This window comes from Dendropsophus ebraccatus, chromosome 3 (assembly GCF_027789765.1).
Source record: "Dendropsophus ebraccatus isolate aDenEbr1 chromosome 3, aDenEbr1.pat, whole genome shotgun sequence".
NCBI lineage: Eukaryota > Metazoa > Chordata > Amphibia > Anura > Hylidae > Dendropsophus > Dendropsophus ebraccatus.
This window is the reverse complement of record NC_091456.1, coordinates 190080796-190101576: the sequence shown is the minus strand read 5'-3', so window position 1 is coordinate 190101576 and position 20781 is coordinate 190080796. Positions and strand designations below refer to the sequence as shown.

Here is a 20781-nt window from a genome sequence, read left to right as displayed (position 1 = left end):
TCATGCCTTTCTCCTGACTCCTCTCTGGTGCTCGTGGGGTTAAGCCTTCAGGTGTTGCATTCTCCTGAGGCTTGCTCCTTTCTGAGTACAGGGGAGGGCTCCCTGGCTGCTATTGGTGTCTCCTTGCTCCTATCAGGGGCTGGGGGGGGGAGCTCTGGTAGCATTTAAGCTGGTGATTTACACCTGGGGGCTGGGTTCACACTATGTATATTTCAGGCAGTATTTGGTCCTCATGTCAGGTCCTCATAGCAACCAAAACCAGGAGTGGATTGAAAACACAGAAAGGATCTGTTCACACAATGTTGAAATTGAGTGGATGGCCGCCATATAACAGTAAATAACGGCCATTATTTCAATACCACAGCCGTTGTTTTAAAATAACAGCAAATATTTGCCATTAAATGATGGCCATCCACTCAATTACAACATTATGTGAACAGAGCCTTTCTGTGTTTTCAATCCACTCCTGGTTTTGGTTGCTATACAGCCTCACAAATACAGCCTCAAATATACATAGTGTGAACCCAGCCTGAAGTTGCCAGTGTATGTTTGGTCTCCAGCTACACCAGCGTATCTTATTGTTCTGCTTGCTATTTGACACTTGGACTTCGCATTTGCCTCTGCCTCATCCTCTGTACTGCGTTACTTCTTGTGTTTGACCTAGGACCGGACTCTGTTTACCCCCTGTTTGCTGATTCAGATTTTAACGTGACCTCCTGTTGCTGACTCGGACTGCCTGAACTGTTTGTATATACCTATCTGTGTGTACTGTCTACCTCCCCGTATCCCTAGGTAAGCTAGGGACTGTCGCCCAGTTGCTGCCCTAGGGGTTAGCCTAGGGGTGCAAGCAGGTAGGGACAGGGGTTGCGGGTCTAGACAAGGGACTTCCATCTTCCCGGACCCCAGGACTCCCTGACAATATGTTTAAGCTTCTATTACTGGGAAATCAGAGAAATGGTGTTTTCTCCTTTGCAGATGATTCTACCAGGAGCTCAGGGGGACATCAGATCACCTCAGAGGATCATATCACACAAGATACATATGAGGAGCCGTCCACTATCCCAGATACACCCTCAGCCCCTCACAGCAAAGATCTCTCATCTCATCCTGTTATACAAGTCCCATCTTCTGCTCCATCACAGCAAGCTGACATTTACAGAGAAGACGATGAACATCAAAGAGAAAATACAGGAAAGACTCAGTTTTCAGATTTACAACACGAAAAATATCTTACAGGGGAGAAGGCAGTTTCATGTTCAGAATGTGACAAATGTTTTAATCAGAAATCAGATTTTGTTAGGCATAGGAGAAATCACACAGGCGAGAAGCCACCTTCATGTTCGGAATGTGAGAAATATTTAAATCAAAAATCAGATCTTGTTAATCATCAGAGAAATCACATGGGGGAGAAGCCATTTTCATGTTCAGAATGTGGGAAATGTTTTAAAAGCAAATCAAAACTTGTTGAACATCAAAGAATTCACACAGGAGAGAAGCCATTTTCATGTTTAGAATGTGGGAAATGTTTTAAAAGCAAATCAAAACTTGTTGAACATCAAAAAATTCACACAGGAGAGAAGCCATTTTCATGTTTAGAATGTGGGAAATGTTTTATTCGGATATCTGATCTTGTTATACATCAGAGAACTCACACAGGGGAGAAGCCATTTTCATGTTCAGAATGTGGGAAATGTTTTAAAAGCAAATCAAAACTTGTTGAACATCAAAGAATTCACACAGGGGAGAAGCCATTTTCATGTTTAGAATGTGGGAAATGTTTCTTTCAAAGATCAAAGCTTGTTAACCATGAAAGAATTCACACAGGGGAGAAGCCATTTTCATGTTCAGAATGTGGGAAATGTTTTACTGAGAAATCATGTCTAGTTAAGCATCAGAGAACTCACACTGGGGAGAAGCCATTTTCATGTTCAGAATGTGAGAATTCTTTTAAAAGCAAATCAAAACTTGTTGAACATCAAAGAATTCACACAGGAGAGAAGCTATTTTCATGTTCAGAATGTGGGAAATGTTTCATTAAGAGATCAAAGCTTGTTACCCATGAAAGAATTCACACAGGGGAGAAGCCATTTTCATGTTCAGAATGTGGGAAATGTTTTATTGAGAAATCAGGTCTAGTTAAGCATCAACGAGCTCACACAGGGGAAAAGCCATTTTCTTGTTCAGAATGTGGGAAATGTTTTACTGAGAAATCAGGTCTAGTTAAGCATCAGAGAACTCACACTGGGGAGAAGCCATTTTCATGTTCAGAATGTGGGAAATGTTTCATTCAAAGATCAAAGCTTGTTTACCATGAAAGAATTCACACAGGGGAGAAGCCATTTTCATGTTCAGAATGTGGGAAATGTTTTACTGAGAAATCATTTCTAGTTAAGCATCAGAGAACTCACAGTGGGGAGAAGGCATTTTCATGTTTGGAATGTGGGAAATGTTTTATTCGGATATCTGATCTTGTTACGCATCAGAGAACTCACACAGGGGAGAAGCCATTTTCATGTTCAGAATGTGGGAAATGTTTTAAAAACAAATCAAAACTTGTTGAACATCAAAGAATTCACACAGGAGAGAAGCCATTTTCATGTTTAGAATGTGGGAAATGTTTCATTCAAAGATCAAAGCTTGTTAACCATGAAAGAATTCACACAGGGGAGAAGCCATTTTCATGTTCAGAATGTGGGAAATGTTTTACTGAGAAATCATGTCTAGTTAAGCATCAGAGAACTCACACTGGGGAGAAGCCATTTTTATGTTCAGAATGTGGGAAATGTTTTATTCGGAAATCATATCTTGTTACGCATCAGAGAATTCACACTGGGGAGAAGCCATTTTCATGTTTGGAATGTGGGAAATGTTTTATTCGGAAATCATATCTTGTTACGCATCAGAGAACTCACACAGGGGAGAAGCCATTTTCATGTTCAGATTGTGGGAAATGTTTTAATTTGAAATCATATCTTGTGGTTCATGAAAAAAATCACAAAAGGGAGCAGCCATTTTCCAATTGACAATGAGGTTAATGAATATAAAGAATTCTAAAGGATGATTAAGGAAAATCTGCTTATTATAGTAAAAAATAGAGATGAGTGAATTTACAGTAGGAACGAAGGGAATGGCTTCTTTCCTATCTGCATTCTGCTCATCAGGCTGCCGGCTTTGAAGTCTGCTTGAAAAGATGGATCCAGTCCTGGGAAAGTTTCATAGGACTGGATCCATCTTTTCCCAGCACCCGGTGAGGAGCGGCATGGAGCGGAGCAGACATAAAAGATTGCAGCCTGATGAGCAGATGTCAGATAGAAACAAAGTGATTCCCTTCATTCCTACTGTAAATTCTCTCATGTCTAGTAGAATAGTAATGTGTACAGTCATGGCCAAAAGTTTTGAGAATGACACAAATATTCTATTTTCAAATGTCTGCTGCCCTCTCTTTTTTATGTGTGTTTGTCAGATGTTTTTATACATACAGAAATATAATTGCACAATCAATGCTTACATTTTGTCAGAATTGTTGGTTTTTGTTTGTCCACCTGTCTCTTGATGATTGACCACAAGTTCTATATGGGATTAAGATCTGGGGAGTTTCCAGGCCATGGACCCAAAATCTGTTTTTTTTTTTTTTGCAAACATATTTTTTATTTTGAGTAAAGACATGTCATAGAAGTACAACAATGAAGAGTATAATGACAATCAAAGTCATCCGGGATATGCCAACATTTATGCCCAAATTAGAACCAAATAACCCCCCCTCCCCATCCCCCTCCCTTCCCAATCCTGCGAAGTGGGGTCCCGCCAACCCCTAGGCCTTTTCTATCCCTAGTCCGGAAGGCGCAACTCACCGAGAGAGCCTGCGACATCCGCTTGCAGATACCATTTGGTATTCCGGAATGGTCTCATTACTGCATAGATCTCCTCTGGTTCCAAGAAGGATACAATAAATTTCCTCCATTTCTTAATAAATGATTTGACCTAGGTTTCCCTTTGGGGTTCCGCATCCAGCTGATCCATTAGCAGATATCTCTTTACCTGAGAGAGGACATGATCTGTAGTAGGGATTTCTGGTACTAACCATCTAGCAAGTAAGCATCTTTTGGCAACTAAGAGAAATATATGGACCAGTCGGGGAACAGTGGCTCCAGTCGGGGAAATGTGAAGCACCATCATGTGGGGATCCACTGGCACAGATATGTGCAGTTTGTGCTGTAACAACTCTGTCAAGGCACGCCAAAATGGCATCACCTTCATGCAGATGTAAAGCCCATGATATAAATCAGTCAGTGGATCTCCACAATTGGGGCATGCTACAATCCTATCCGAGTGATCGGGTGTCCTAGGTGCATTGAATCCGTATGTGGCATGATGTGTGATTTTATAGAAAGTTTCCCTCTATTGTTCGCAGATAATTGCCGACCGTACATCCACCCAACTCTTCTATCTGTTCGGTAAGGTCAGGCAAGGGTAATTTTTCACTCCAATATTTAAACAGTGAAGGGAATGTTCCTGTAGTACAGGCATCCCGCAGTGTTGCATTAAGAGAGGCTAGAGAATGGGTGGCATTAGTAGATTCAATATAGCCCCAGAGAGGGTTAGATGTCAGTTCCCCTCGCAAATCCCTGAGTCTAGAGAACAAAAAACTTTTTATCTGGCCATATTCCAAAAAGTGTCGTGAAGTTAAGCCATAAGCTCACTGGACCTCCTGGAAGGTCAAGTATCTAGATTCCGACGTGTTAATCAAGGCAGAAGCAGTGTGAATACCAACCCTCCTCCATTGTTGGAAAGACGGGTGAGAATTTGATACATCAAATTCCGGGTGATGCCATAAGTCCATATAGGAGCTCATTAGCATGGGCAGGCCTAACAGCTTACGCGCATGTTGCCATCCTTTGATGGTATCCCTAAACAGGATGCTGTTTTTTATGTCCTTAGGTAGTTTTGCAAACCTTGTGTGAAGAAGTCCATTAAAAGACCATGGCGTTACCATTTGCGATTCTAGGGTGAAATTGGAATATGTGCTCGAACCCCTCAACCAGTCTACACCGTGGCGTAATAGACAAGCCAAGTTATAACACCTTACATCAGGTAGATTAAGCCCCCCTTTCAGTTTTGGTAGAATCAGCTTTTTACGAGCTATTCTCGGACGTTTGCCAGCCCATATGAACTTAGTAAAGGCCGAAGCGAGCAAAGAAACATCCACATCCACCGGTATAGTCTGTAGAGGATACAGCAGTTTTCCAAAGCCCATCATTTTTAGCAGCGACACCCGTGCCAGCAGAGGGAGAGGAAGAGAAGACCATCTCGTTAGGTCTGCCTGTAGTTTTTTAAATAGAGGAGGAAAATTCAGTGAGTATAAGGAGCTAGCTACTTTTCCTATCCTAATTCCCAGATATGTTATATGTTTGGCCGCCTGTTTAACCAGGAGCGGTGGATCACCCCTCCTCCCTTCCGAACCAACGGGAGACAGCATTAGGAGTTCACTTTTGTCTATGTTTACCTTGAAACCTGAGTAGGAGCCAAAGAGCTCCAAATGACGGAAGACAGCCGCTAAATCTTCCCTGGGACGGTCTAAGAAGACGAGGATGTCATCCGCAAAAAATGTACATTTTAACTCCATGGTCCCCACCGTTATACCTGTGAAATCTCTGGCTTTTTGTAGTCTACGCGACAAGGGTTCTATGGCCAAATTAAATAACAACGGGGACAACGGGCACCCTTGCCGCGTTCCCTTAAGTAGTGCAAAGGGCCTAGAAAGAAAGCCCGGGATGTGTATTCTAGCGTGGGGGGAGGAATATAGCCCATGTAGGAAGGACAAGAAAGCTCCACCAAAGCCCATTGCTCCCAATACCTGGAACATCCATCCCCAGCTCACACTGTCGAACGCTTTTTCAGCATCTATGGACAGGAGAGCTGGGGATGGACGTCCATGGGGTCTCAACTTCACCCCGTCCAACAAGGCCATAACTTTTCGGATATTGGCTACTGCTGCTCTTCCCCGGACAAAGCCCACCTGGGCCGGGGAAATCAGATCCGGTAGGATCATGGGCAACCTATCTGCCATGATTTTGGATATGATCTTTAAGTCTAAATTTAATAGTGAGATGGGTCTATAGGAATTTGGATTTAGGGGATCCTTTCCGGGTTTCAACAGAACCTTGATGTAAGCCGTGTTGGACGAGATCGGAACCGGTTCCCCCTCCATGTAAAGAGAGTATAAGGATAAGAGAGAAGGTGTGATTTCCTCGCTAAGGATTATAAAAAAATCCCCTGTTAGGCCATCAGGGCCAGGGGCCTTATGGGCATTGAGTTGGGAGATTACACCCTTAATTTCCTCCGCCGTCACGGGTGAATTAAGTAATGTCCTATCCTCTTCAGAAAGTTCAGGGAGACCCTGAAGGAAGTCTGGAGGCGCAGTCTGGGCAATAACATCGGATGTGTATAATTTATGATAAAAGGTTTGCAAAACACCATTAATTTCCTGAGGATGCTTCCTAACCACCCCCGCCATGTCTCTCAGCTGAGTAATGTGTTGAGGGGAATAGGGACCTTTCGCATATCTCGCCAGTATGCGTTCGCCTTGTTCCCATGTCTGAACAAAAGGGAATCAAAGTGGGAGCGATGCAAGTCCTCTCCTCAAACTCATAATTTGATCAAGCCAGTTGCCAAGCCTCTCTGGTGACATCTGAGGGGAACTGTAGGAATTTAGTGTAAGTTTCGCGCAAAGTGGCACTGTAGATTGCCACAGCAGAGGTAATCTCATTTTGTTTGGAGGCTTTATAAGCCATTATGCGCCATTATGCTCTACCGCAGGAGACCCATGGACTTCCTTGACCCAGAGTTTCCTCATCCTAAAAAAGTCTGTAGAGGGGGGCGGAGCGAGCTGCCGATGGAGCCGGACGTGTGAGACGAGAGCTCCCGCTCCACACAGTAAAAGCAGATCCTAACATTCCCAGCGACACCGTTCATGGGAAAACTACAGAGGAAACCCTCCCTGACCACCCGGACGACACCCTCCACCCGGCTGCGGTCCTCCACGCTTGACCGGTACCTGCTTAAGGACCCCGGGTCTTCTCCTCTCCCTGTCGGGCGGCCCGGTCATCAGCCGCTGAGGAGATCGAGTCGGGCAGGCTCCAGATCCCTCAGCCTCCCGTCCAAGTCCCCACCGAACTCCCCGGGGCTCGCATCGGAGGCGGAATCAGAGGCATTACCGGTGGGTGACTCCATCCAGCCCCCGGCACAGTGTACAGCCCGTCTGCCGGCGCCATCTTGCCACGAGGCACAGCCCGCCACGCAGCTCCTGCCTGCTTCCACTCTCTGCCTCCAGCGCACCTCACCACCAGAAGCCCCGGTGCCTGCAACGGGGACGGCAGCCACGGTCTCCTCGCTGGGTGAGCATACACAGCCCCTAGCACAGCGGATATCCCAGCCGTCAGCGCCATCTTGCCCCGAGGCGCAGTCTGCCACGTGGTCCTGGTCTCCCTCCCCCGCCATCGCCGGTGACTTAGACATAGAGGAGGACGTGATTATTACCCTCCAGCACCCCACTAATCCCGGTGGGATCACGCAGCAAGGTGGGACATTCTGCATAGGGGCTGTGATATCCCCTGGCCCTCCATTAACCCCAGCACAACTGTCTGTCCTGCACCCCATGGACATGGCTGCAGTTCCTAAACCCCAGAGGGGGGAAAAACATCATCAACCTGCTCCTGTGTCTGGCTGGATGCAGCAAGATCCTGCCTCCTCTCACACAGCCTGCTCCCAGCGTCCTATATCACTACCAGGACCTGGTTCCAATGCTGGAGACTCTGACTCTAATTCATGTATGCTAGGGGAGGGCTCTCAAGCCATACTTCGCACCTTGCTTGCCCAACTACCTTCTAAGAATGACTTTTTCTCCTTACTCACTGAAGTTAAGGAAGCTTGCAGGGCAGAAATCTCTGCAGTACGAAAAGATATTCAACACATGGCTAACCGAGTGGATTCCCTGGAAGAGGAGCATGACTCCACTCGTTCCTATATTGCTCAACTACAACAAACGGTCACCTCACAATCCTCAGCCTTAAGCGAGATGCAACGTCACATGGAGGACCTTGATAATCGTGGTCGCCGCAACAACATACGGGTGCGGGGTCTTCCCGAAGCCACACATGATGAGGACCTCCATGAAACTCTTGAAGCTATTTTTAATAACATTCTGGGTGAACCCTCCTCTCATCATATTAAGTTGGACAGAGCTCACGAGCCCTAAGGCCGAAAATTTACTTCTGGCACTCCTCGGGACGTTATTTGTTGTGTGCACGATTTTGCCCTAAAAGAACGAATTATGTCTAAAGCAAGGAACCTCAGGAACTTCGACTTCGATGGCGCCCCGATCCAGCTCTTCCCCGACCTTTCGTGGATTACCTTGCAGAAAAGGCGCCTTCTACGCCCATTGCTGTCAGTGCTTAAGGATCATCAGGTGGCTTATAGGTGGAATTTCCCATTTGCTCTAAATGCTCGTAGAGACGGACGCTCTGCAGTTCTTAGAGATATTGCGGACCTTCCTGGTTTCTGCGAGGCTCTAGAAATCCCTACTCCACATATAACTGACTGGACGGTGGCTCCTCCACCTCCGCCGCCTCCTACAGTCTGGCAACAGGTTTCCCAGAAGAGACGCCGAAAGGGCCCGCAAGGACCATCACCTGCATCCTCCTCGAGATCCTCGCCTCGTCCTCCGACTTGAGCCGTGAGCTCCTGTGATGGCTGAAGCTCTAACATTACCTTGTTTCCCCAATATTAGCTAGGGTTCTCTTTTCTATTTTCTTTATAGTTATGTCTTGCTACACTTTTTCTATATACCCTCACTTATTTTACGCTATATATTACTGTGTGGACCGGTCTCTTGTTCTGGTCTTTACCTATGTTCTCTCTCGTCTTGGCTCTGTCCTGCCTCTTCCTCCCCCTACGGGACTCAGTTTCTGTACTTGAAGCTCAGATTGATCTGCATATTATGTGTGTTGATCTGCCTCTCCCAGTTCGCAGTCCTCACCCATACTATGGTAGTATGGGTTTACGGCCTTGTGCCGCAGTGCTGTCTTATGTCTCTCTGTGTAGTTTGTTTTGTCCATGTCTTCCCCCCCCCTTCCCCCTCCCCTCTTTCCGCGGTTTATCTCCTGGTTCTTTTAGATCGAGCATGGGTGAGCTGTCGTGGACTCGGCCAGTATGGGACGGTGATCATACCGAAATGAGTGAGTATATACATACTATAGGTTCTCTTCTTATTCGCCCTAATGGTTAAGTGTATTTCTCTTAATGTTAATGGCCTCAATTCTAATGTCAAAAGACGTCTGGCACTGAGAGAATTGAGATCATTACAGGCTGATGTAGCGTTTCTTCAGGAGACGCATTTTGATACATCTGCTACCTTCCGATTTGCCCGTCACTCCTTTCCCCAAGCCTTCTCGTCCTCCTCGGGTCATAAACGTGCTGGTGTCGCCATACTCATCTCCCGTCATTGCCCCCTGCAAGTTACTTCGTCCTACTCAGATCCTGGGGGGCGGTTTGTCATAGTGGAGGGTTCTTTACAGGGTAACCCACTTCTCTTATGCAATGTCTACGCGCCCAATTCCTCCCAAATTCCTTTTCTCCGTAGGGTCCTCAAGCGTTTGGCAGCGTATCCAGCTGCGCCCCGAATTTTGGGGGGCGATTTTAACCTCCCCTTTTCGGGCACTCTAGATAGACAGTCGGCCGCTGGACAGCCCCCGGCTCCTAGCTTGTTACGACTCTCCACAGAGTTCCGCAAACTTATCCGCCAATACCAACTCTATGATTTATGGCGTATTGGACACCCTACGGAGAAAATGTTTACATTCTATTCCCACCCACACAAAACGCACACCCGTATAGACTATCTATTTGGCAATATCCCCGCGGTCCGCCTCCTACGAGACACTACTATTGAACAGATCTCCTGGTCTGACCATAGCCCGATCACGGCCTCGCTGGCTTCCCTAACCACTCCTATACGTCAATGCCACTGGCGTCTTAATGAGTCGCTATTGAAGCACCAGGTTACGAGAGATTCTATCAAAGACTGCATCTCTAAATATTTCCTAGAAAATGAGGGAACAGTAGACTCTCATTCCTTGTTGTGGGAGGCTCACAAGGCCGTGATTCGAGGGCATTGTATTTCCATAAGCTCCAAAAAAAAACGGGACACCTTAGCCAGAATCACTGAGACTAAAGCTATTATCCGTACATTAGAACAACAATTGGCTGTCCGGGCAACCTTGGGGGTCCTGCGCAGACTGGTAGCCGCCAGAGCCCAGCTAAAGGACTTGCTACTACACAAAGTGGAGCGCTCGCTGCTGTATTCTAGGCAGCGCTTCTATGAAAAAGGAAACAAGGCTCACACACTTTTGGCCCGGATGCTTAGAGATCGGGTGGCGGCGCAGTCTCCACAGGCCCTGAGGGACCATTTAGGTACTACTAAATTTCACCCCAAGGACATAGCCTCGATCTTTCTTAAGTACTTTTCTCGGCTGTATTCTCTTCCCTCATCCCTACCCTCGGACCCGGGGGCTCGCACTCGGAAACTGAGGAGCTTCCTGGAATCCTGTAACCTGCCCACTTTATCTGCGGAGGCCTTAGAGTCCCTGAATGCCCCCATCTCGGCTGAGGAACTTCAGGAGGTTCTTAAATTCTTGCCGGCTGGGAAGTCCCCGGGTCCCGATGGTTTTACTTATCTCTACTATAAAACTTTTGCTCTTGAACTTTCTCCTAAGCTACTTGATCTCTTCAACTCTTTTCTCACCGGGGAGGCTGTTCCCTCTTCCATGCTCCACTCTTTTATCACACTCATTCCTAAACCTCATAAGGACCCGCTTGAGTGCTCCAACTATAGACCGATAGCGCTGCTTAATGCGGACCTTAAACTTTTCACCAAAATATTGGCCAATCGTTTGGGCTTCTGGCTACCCTCCCTGATAGACAAGGATCAGGTTGGCTTTGTTCTGGGGCGGCAGGGCGGTGACAACACTAGAAGGGCTATAGATATTATAGACGCAGTGAATAAACAATCTGACCAGGCTCTCTTACTTAGTCTGGATGCTGAAAAGGCTTTCGACCGCCTGGGTTGGCCTTTCCTATTCGAAACATTGAGGACTTATGGGGTGTCGGGGCCTTTTTTGACAGCGATTGGGAGTCTTTATTCCAATCCCACTGCGGCTATAAAACTGCCTCACCAGTTATCGGAGCGCTTTGCCTTGCATAATGGCACCCGCCAGGGCTGTCCGCTGTCTCCCCTGCTTTTTGTCATGTGCATTGAACCCCTGGCGGCGGCCATTAGGTTGAACCCGAACCCGGGGGTAAACATCCGGGGTCGAGAGTTCAAAGTCATGCTCTTTGCGGACCATGTCCTCCTCACCCTGTCGGAGGCCCTTAATTCCCCAAAAGTAGTTAGGAGACTTTGCAGGTTTGGCAGGGAAGTATCGGGGTATAAGGTTAATGCCACAAAAACTGAAGCAATGGCCTTAAACATCCCCGACCAGTTCAAAGCCCACCTCAAGACTACTTTCAATTATAAGTGGACCACAGACCATATCAAATATTTGGGGATCCGCCTCACACCCACATACCCATCGCTATATACTGCCAACTTTGTCCCTCTATTTCGGGAAATCAGGGCGCTGCTATCCAGGTGGGAATCGCATTATATTTCCCTTTTGGGCCGCATCGCCTCGGTCAAAATGACCATCTTGCCAAAAATCCTGTATCATTTTGAGACACTCCCTGTGAGGGTCCCCGTGAAAGAAATTAAGTCTATTCAAACTGCTATATTCCGATTCATATGGGGGGGTAAGAGGCACAGGATCCCCAAATCGGTGATGATGAGCGGAAGGTCTCGGGGTGGTATGGCGACACCAAATCTAATGCATTACTATTGGGCAGCTCATCTCCGTCATATCCCTTGTTGGGCGACGCACCACGCCTATAAAAAATGGACCTAGATTGAAAAACTCTGGCTAGCTCCCTTTCACCCTAATTCTTACTTGTGGAGTTCTTCCCCTCCTGCTTGGCCGACAGGTCCCCTGTTAGGGCCGATCCTATTTACAAAACAGATCTGGTCTTCCTGCGCAGACAAATTTAAGTTATATTCTAAGAATTCCCCATTGACCTCCTTTCTCCTGACCCCATTGTTCACTGCCAGCCTAGACTCCCATGTAGTTCGAACATGGGGAGACAAGGGATTGTTTCAGTTTGCAGATGTGGTGGACCCCTTGACGCGCACTTTACTCCCCTTTCCTAGACTCTCAGATAGATCTCACCTTCCTAGGACTGAGCTCTTCACGCACACTTGTTTACAGCATTTTATGACGTCCGCCATGGGAACCACCACAGTCTCTAAACCTACGGCCTTTGAGCAACTATGCAGGGCGGGCACCTCTACAAAGGGCCTGATCTCTGATATTTACAAAATTCTAAGTACTGAAGGCAGGGAGGAGGCGGTCAGGCATAAATATATGGATACGTGGGAAAGGACGTTATCTAAGTCCATTTCCCCTGAGTTATGGGAAATTATCTGGAGTAGAGCAGCCAAGTCCTCGATATGCACCACCTATAAGGAGGTACACTATAAGCTACTAATGCACTGGTACCACACCCCTGAATTACTAAACAGGCTCAATGGGTCGATCTCCCCACTCTGCTGGAGATGCCAGAGTGCCATTGGCTCTCTCTTTCACATTTTCTGGTCCTGTACAGGCATCTGTGGATACTGGTCGACCGTCCACACTCTGCTTACCGATCTCCTGGGCGTCCAGATTCCGTTAGACCCTATGGCTTATTTGCTCAACCTCACTCCTAAGACTTTAGGGAAAAAGCACACTAAGCTGGCACTTCAGGTCTTGACTGCTGCTAAGACCCTGATCGCCCGAAACTGGAAAAAAACTACGCCACCTTCAACCCTTGAGCTTGTTTCCAGGGTGAAGGAGATAAGGTCTCTGGAACATCTAACAGCGTCCCTGAATAATACGCTCCCCATGTTCGATTCTGTGTGGTCACCATGGGACGCCTATTGCTTGAGATCTGGTTACTCATGTTGAATGTAGACCCGACAGTCTCACCTACATGCGGCTTATCTATTCTCACCCCCCCTTCCCTCCCCGTTTCCCCTCCTTCCCTGAGTGTCAACTCCTATGTCCTTGTTATGTGTGGCTAGTGTTACCTTAGACTGAAGGTTATAGCATAAACTGTTGAACTTCAATTTGGTTTGCTACTGATTTCCTCATACTGATGGCTGTGTTCTAACCTGTGAAACTGTTCACGATATACTGTTTTCCTGCACTGAACACCTTCCATATGCTCTTCATTTTATATCCTTTCCTGCTAAGTTCCTCTTGCTGTCTCTGTATTGTTGAGGAAACTGCATTGTTGTTTCTGTTTTGATTTGTATTGTGTTGTCCATTTGTTCTCTGTTACTATAATGGAAAACTACTTAATAAAAATTACAATTTAAAAAAAAAAAAAAGTCTGTAGAGTCAAGATGGGTCTCCTGCAGGAGAGCCAGATCAGGCTTTAGTTTTTTCAGATGGCGCAGTATTGCAACCCTTTTGTGAGGAGACCTGAGGCCTTTGACATTCCATGTCACTATCTGAAACATGGTAAGGCCAGCAGCGAGGTATGCAGCCCCAGGGATTTCAGAAGGAGGAACCCACTTTGCAGGAAGACCCACCCACCCCTCCCTAACCCAACCCACCCCCCTCCCAACAGAATAACCAAAGTAAACAACATTTCACCCCCTCTAGAACTTTAGAAACCCAACGACTAGTTACCGAGAGGCTGCTATCAACGTTCCGAAACCCTGTCTCTAACTTCTCTTTTTTCCACACAGTAAAGGCAGAAGAACTCTTACTGCTCGTCAGTTCCTAACTTAGACCTGACTCCTGTGAGAGCACATTAGATTATAACTTATGTATATTCAATAAGCTAGCTATGTGCAGCATAACAGTAAAGAACCCAGAGCACGCCCTTCATATATGTAGGAGGGTAACGGCCCTCAGATCCCAACATCTGGCAGAGAGGATCGTCGTTTTCGCTGAGGCTGTTCTCTCGGTGTCGCAGCCCAGTCCAAGTCCCGCTGTGATGCCGGTCTTGAGATGCGTTCTCCCGGGCGATCTGGTTGGTAAGGGCGACGATTCCTATTATTTTGAGGAGGCTAGACAGTATCATCAAAATATTCTTGCAGTCCGACCTTAGCGTCTTCAGGGGTACGATAGTTAGACATCGAGCCATCCGGATGGAACACTCGCAGCACGGCCGGGTGGAGGAGAGCAAAACGGATTTGTTTCTCGAACAGCATGGTGCAGTATGGGGAAAATAGCTTGCGTCGCCTAGTAGTATCAGCGGAGTAATCCCCGAACATTAGCAATTTAGCTCCTTGAAGCATAAGATCCAAGCCCTTCCGTCTAAAGGCCTTCATAATGTCCAGGTAATCTACATAGTCCAGGTATCGTACAATTACTTGCATCGGACGTATTCTTTGCTGAAGTGCCGGGTGGGATACCTCTATGGGAGCTTCCGGTCTGGGCCTAAACGATGTGCCCGTTCCACCTTGCAGACACGGTCCAAGCCCAACAGTTTAGGAATGGTAGACTCACAGAGTACTGCAAGGTCTCGTTGTGCCACCGATTCAGGGAGCCCGATCACACGCAAATTATTTCTCCTGGATCGGTCTTCTAAGTCCTGGAGTTTGTCCCATAATCTGCGATTTTCTTCAGTAAGGTCAGACAGTTTAGTCTCCACCGAGGGTGACACTTCCTCCAGCGCCACGATTTGCATCTCGGCTTCATCGAGGCGGCGGCCATGATGGGCTATCTCCGTCTGCATCTGTTGCAAGGAGGAGGATACAGTAGCCACTAAGGTATCCTGAATATCGGGCGCTATTCTTTTGGCCACCTCGAGTGCCAACTTCTTGTAGTCAATCCTCACCGAATCTTGTTCCTCATCCGAATAGCATACGGAAGAGTGGGAGGGAGAGTTAGCCCGCGATTCTGGAGCGGAGGCTGGAGCAGCCATCTTAGTTCCCTGCGCCGCCTCCTTCTCGGACTTGCTTTGCCCTTTTCCTCGGACTTTCCCCATGGTCAGGACGAATCGGTCCATCCAACTTCTCACCCGGGTGAGAGTCTGGCGTTAAGGGTGCCTTTAGTCTTCCGTTGTGCGGGTCTAAAGCTAGGATATGTGAGGTCTCTCACGGAGCTCCGGTCCTGCACGTCTTTACAGTATGGCGCCGGAACCGGAAGTAAATCTCTATGTTTTGTTCCCTGAGCCATTTAGTTATCACCTTTTGCTTTATGGCAAGGTGCTCCATCATGCTGGAAAAGCCATTGTTGATCGCCAAACTGCTCTTGGACGGTTGGGAGAAGTTGCTCTTGGAGGACATTCTGGTACCATTCTTTATTCATATCTGTGTTTTTAGGCAAGACTGTGAGAGAGCCGATTCCCTTGGCTGAGAAGCAACCCTACACATGAATGGTTTCAGGATGCTTTACAGTTGGCATGAGAAAAGGCTGGTGGTAGCGCTCACCTCGTCTTCTCCGAATAAGCTGTTTTCCAGATGTCCCAAACTATCGGAAAGGGGATTCATCAGAGAAAATGACTTTCCCCCAGTCCTCAGCAGTCCACTCCCTGTACCTTTTGCAGAATATCAGTCTGTCCCTGATGTTTTTTCTGGAGAGAAGTGACTTTTTTGCTGCCCTCCTTGAGACCAGGCCTTGCTCCAAGAGTCTCAGCCTCACAGTGCGTGCAGATGCCCTCACACCTGCCTGCTGCCATTCCTGAGCAAGCTCTGCACTGCTGGTAGCCCGATCCGGCAGCTGAAACACTTTTAAGAGACGGTCCTGGCACTTGCTGGTCTTGGGCGCCCTGGAGCCTTTTTGGCAACAATGGAACCTCTCTCCTTAAAGTTCTTGATGATGCGATAGATTGTTGACTGAGGTGCAATCTTTCTAGCTGCGATAGTCTTCCCTGTTAGGCCATTTTTGTGCAGTGCAATGATGACTGCACGTGTTTCTTTAGAGATAACTATGGTTAACAGAAGAGAAACAATGATGCCAAGCACCAGCCTCCTTTTAAAGTGTCCAGTGGTGTCATTCTTACTTAATCATGACAGATTGATCATCAACACCCACACCTGTGTTAATGGAGCAATCACTGAAACGATGTTAGCTGGTCCTTTTAAGGCAGGGCTGCAATGATGTTGAAATGTGTTTTGGGGGATAAAGTTCATTTTCTAGGCAAATATTGACTTTGCAAGTACTTGCTGTTAAGCTGATCACTCTTTATAACATTCTGGAGTATATGCAAATTGCCATTTTAAAAACTGAAGCAGTAGACTTTGTAAAATTTAATATTTGTATCATTCTCAAAACTTTTGGCCATGACTGTATATTATTAGTAAGTGTACTCACTGCACTTACTGACCGCAGCTCCCTGTGTACCCTATAGAGCTATAATCAGCCCCCCCTCTGCCCATGGTGAGACTAACAATTCCCTCCATAGTGTTATTATCTATTCAGTCTCCTTCCCCCAGTACAAAATAACATGAAAAAAAATGTGAAAAAATGCATTTTTCCAACTTTGAAACTTTTCTGCTTATACAGAAAATGGTTATACCACATAAATTATATATTAAATAGCATTAGCAACATGTCTACTTTATGTTGGCGGCATTTATTAAACTATCTTTCTTTTTTTTTTTTTTTAGACAATAAAAAACTTAAAACATTAGCAGCAATTTTCCAAATTTTTAGTAAAATTTCAAAATCAGATATTTTTAGAGACCTGTTCAGATTTAGGCTGGGTTCACACTATGTATATTTGAGGCTGTATTTGGTCCTCATGTCAGGTCCTCATAGCAACCAAAACCAGGAGTGGATTGAAAACACAGAAAGGATCTGTTCACATAATGTTGTAATTGAGTGGATGGCTGCCATATAACGGTAATAAACTTCCATTATTTCAATACAACAGCCGTTGTTTTAAAATAACAGAAAATATTTGCCATTTAACGACGGACATCCACTCAATTACAGCATTATGTGAACAGATCCTTTCTGTGTTTTCAATCCACTCCTGGTTTTGGTTACTATACAGCCTCAAATATACAGCCTCAAATATACGTAGTGTGAACATAGCCTTAAAGTGTATTTGAGGGGACTGTATGTTAGAAAGCACCACAAAGCACCCCATTTCAGAAACTGCACCCCCCCCCCAAACTCTGCAAAAGCACATCCAAAAAGTTTTTTAACCCTTTAGGGGAATCACAGAAATTAACGCTAAGTGTGTAAGAAATTAGAAAATTTTAATTGTCTGTGCAGAGATTTTATTGTAATCCAATATTTTTCATAATTATAAACTTACCAGAGAAATGCACCCCAATATTTATTGCCCCATTTCTGCAGTTTATAGAAATACCCCATATGTGGCCCTATTGCGCTATTTGACGCAACCACAAGCCTCAGATATAAAGGAGCGCCTAGTGAATTTCAACGCCTCCGTTATACAGTATTTGGTTATTTTTGACTGTACCACTTCAGGCTGGCAGAGGCTCTGAAGTGCCAAAACACAAAAAACACCCCTAAAGGGACACCATTTAGAAAACTACACCCCTCAAGGAATGTAACAAGGGGTGCGGTGAGCATTTGGACCCCACAGGTGCTTCACAGATTTTCAGAACAATATGGTGTAAAAAAGGAAAAATTCTATTTTTTACACTAAAACGTTGTTCTAGCCTTTAATTTTCATTTTTACAAGGGGATAAAAGAAAAAAAAATACAAAACGTGTAGCGCAGTTTCTCCCGAATACGGAAATACCCCACATGTGGACATAAGGTGCCAAGCGGGCGCAGGATGAGCCTCCAAAGGGAAGAAGCCCAATTGGCTTTTGGAAGCTGGATTTCACTGGAATAGATTTCAAGGGCCATGTCGCATTTACAGAGCCCTCATGCTGCCAAAACACTGGAAACCCCCCACAAGTCACCCCATTCTGGAAAATACACCCCTCAAGGAATCTAACAAGGGGTGCAGTGAGCATATGGACCCCACTGGTGACGGGCACAAATGTGGAACAATGTGACGTGAAAGGGAAAATTTTCAATTTTTCACTTTCACGGCACAAATGTGCCCGTTATCAAGGGGTCCATATCCTCACTGCACCCCTTGTTACATTCCCTGAGGGGTGTAGTTTCCAGAATGGGGTCACTTGTGGGGGGTTCAACTGTCTTGGCAACACAGAGGCCTTTTAAATACAACAAGGCCCTTGAAATCTATTCCAGCCAAATCCAGCCTTCAAAAACCAAATGGCGCTCCTTCCCTTCGGAGGCTTACCCTGCACCCGCATGGCGCTTTATGTCCACATGTGGGGTATTTCTGTACTCAGGGGAAATTGCTCTACACATTTTGGGTTTTTATTTTATCCCCTTGTGAAAATGAAAAAAATCAAGATAAGATTAATTAAAATGAATTAATTAAAAAAATTTTACACTAAATGTTGTTCCAGCCTTTATTTTTTCTATTTCTACAAGGGCTTTAAAAGAAAATGAACACAAAACGTGTAGGGTAATTTCCCCTGAGTACGAAAATACCCCACATGTGGGCATAATATGCCATATGGGCACAGGGCGAGCCACCAAAGGGACAGAGCGCCATTTAGAGGCTGGAATGGAGGATGGAGGCCATGTCGCAATTACAAAGCTCCTGTGCTGCCAGGACAGTAGAAACCCCCCACAAGTGACCCCATTCTGGTACGTACACCCCTCAAGGAATCTAACAAGGGGTGCAGTGAGCATATTGACCCCACTGGTGACTAGCACATATGTAGGACATGTGGTGTGAAAATAAAAAATATTTTTTTTTCCATTTTCACAGCACAAATGTGCCCGTCACCAGGGGGCCATATCCCCGCTGCCCCCCTTGTTACAGTGCTGGCCAAAAGTATTGGGACCCCTGCAATTCTGTCAGATAATATTTAGTTTCTTCCAGAAAATAATTGCAATCACAAAGGCTTTGGTAATAATATCTTCATTTATTTTGCTTGCAATGAAAAAACACAAAAGAGAATGAAAAAAAAAAGTAAAATCATTTTACACAAAACTCCAAAAATGGGCCGGACAAAAGTATTGGCACCCTCAGCCTAATACTTGGTAGCACAACCTTTAGACAAAATAACTGCAAACCCCCCCCCCCCCCCCGCTTCTGGTGATTATCAATGAGTCTCTTACAATGCTCGGCTGGAATTTTAGACCATTCTTCTTTGGCAGATTGCTCGCGGTCCCTGAGATTTGAAGGGCGCCTTCTCCACGCGGCCATTGTGAGATCTCTCCACAGGTGTCTGTGGGATTCTGGTCTGGACTCATCGCTGGCCACTTTAGAAGGCTCCAGTGCTTTCTCTCAAACTGTTTTCTAGTGCTTTCTGAAGTGTGTTTTGGGTCATTGTCCTGCTGGAAGACCCATGACCTCTGAGGGAGACCCATGACCTCTGACCTCAGCTTTCTCACACTGGGCCCTACATTATGCTGCACAATGTGTTGGTAGTCTTCAGACTTCATAATGCCATGCACACGGTCAAGCAGTCCAGTGCCAAAGACAGCAAAGCAACCCCAAAACATCAGGGAACCTCCGCCATGTGTGACTGTAGGGACCGGGTTCTTTTCTTTAAAAGCCTCTTTTTTCCCTGTAAACTCTATGTTGATGCCTTTTCACAAAAAACTCTACTTTTGTCTCATCTGACCAGAAAACATTCTTCCAGGCTTTCTCGGGTAAGTTTTGGCAAACTCCAACTTTTTTATGTCTCTGGGTCAGAAGTGGGGTCTTCCTGGGTCTCCTACCATAGAGTCCCTTTACATTCAGACGCTGACGGATAGTACGGGGTGACACTGTTGTACCCTCGGACTGCAGGGCAGCTAGAACTTGTTTGGATGTTAGTCGAGGTTCTTTAGCCACCATCCGCACAATCTTTTGTTGAGATCTCTTGTCAATTTTTCTTTTCTGTCCACATCTCGGGAGGTTAGCCACAGTGCCCACATCTAGGGAGGTTAGCCACAGTGCCCACATCTCGGGAGGTTAGCCAATGTGCCCACATCTCGGAAGGTTAGCCAATGTGCCCACATCTCGGGAGGTTAGCCGCAGTGCCCACATCTAGGGAGGTTAGCCACAGTGCCCACATCTAGGGAGGTTAGCCACAGTGCCCACATCTCGGGAGGTTAGCCACAGTGCCCACATCTCGGGAGGTTAGCCACAGTGCCCACATCTCGGGAGGTTAGCCACAGTGCCCACATCTCGGGAGGTTAGCCACAGTGCCCACATCTCGGGAGGTTAGCCACAGTGCCCACATCTCGGGAGGTTAGCCACAGTGCCCACATCTAGGGAGGTTAGCCACAGTGCCCACATATCAGGAGGTTAGCCACAGTGCCCACATCTAGGGAGGTTAGCCACAGTGTCCACATCTCGGGAGGTTAGCCACAGTGTCCACATCTCGGGAGGTTAGCCACAGTGTCCACATCTCGGGAGGTTAGCCGCAGTGCCCACATCTCGGGAGGTTAGCCGCAGTGCCCACATCTAGGGAGGTTAGCCACAGTGCCCACATCTCGGGAGGTTAGCCACAGTGCCCACATCTCGGGAGGTTAGCCACAGTGCCCACATCTAGGGAGGTTAGCCACAGTGCCCACATCTAGGGAGGTTAGCCACAGTGCCCACATCTCGGGAGGTTAGCCACAGTGCCCACATCTCGGGAGGTTAGCC

At 46.5% G+C, this 20781-nt stretch overlaps 1 protein-coding gene across 2 annotated transcripts in view; it reads left to right on the top strand.

Moving 5' to 3' along the window:
- Positions 1–6953, top strand: part of LOC138786708 (zinc finger protein 420-like) — a 77417-nt gene extending 70464 nt beyond the window's left edge. Inside the window, exon 5 of one of the 2 annotated variants that reach the window (XM_069963704.1) lies at positions 1471–6953. In XM_069963704.1, the coding sequence (XP_069819805.1) occupies positions 1471–3023 (1553 nt within the window). In that variant the 3' untranslated portion in view covers positions 3024–6953. Of the gene's footprint in view, positions 1–975 lie in introns of both variants that reach the window. The other variant, XM_069963703.1, reaches the window with a different exon arrangement.
- The last annotated feature ends 13828 nt before the right edge of the window (positions 6954–20781 follow it).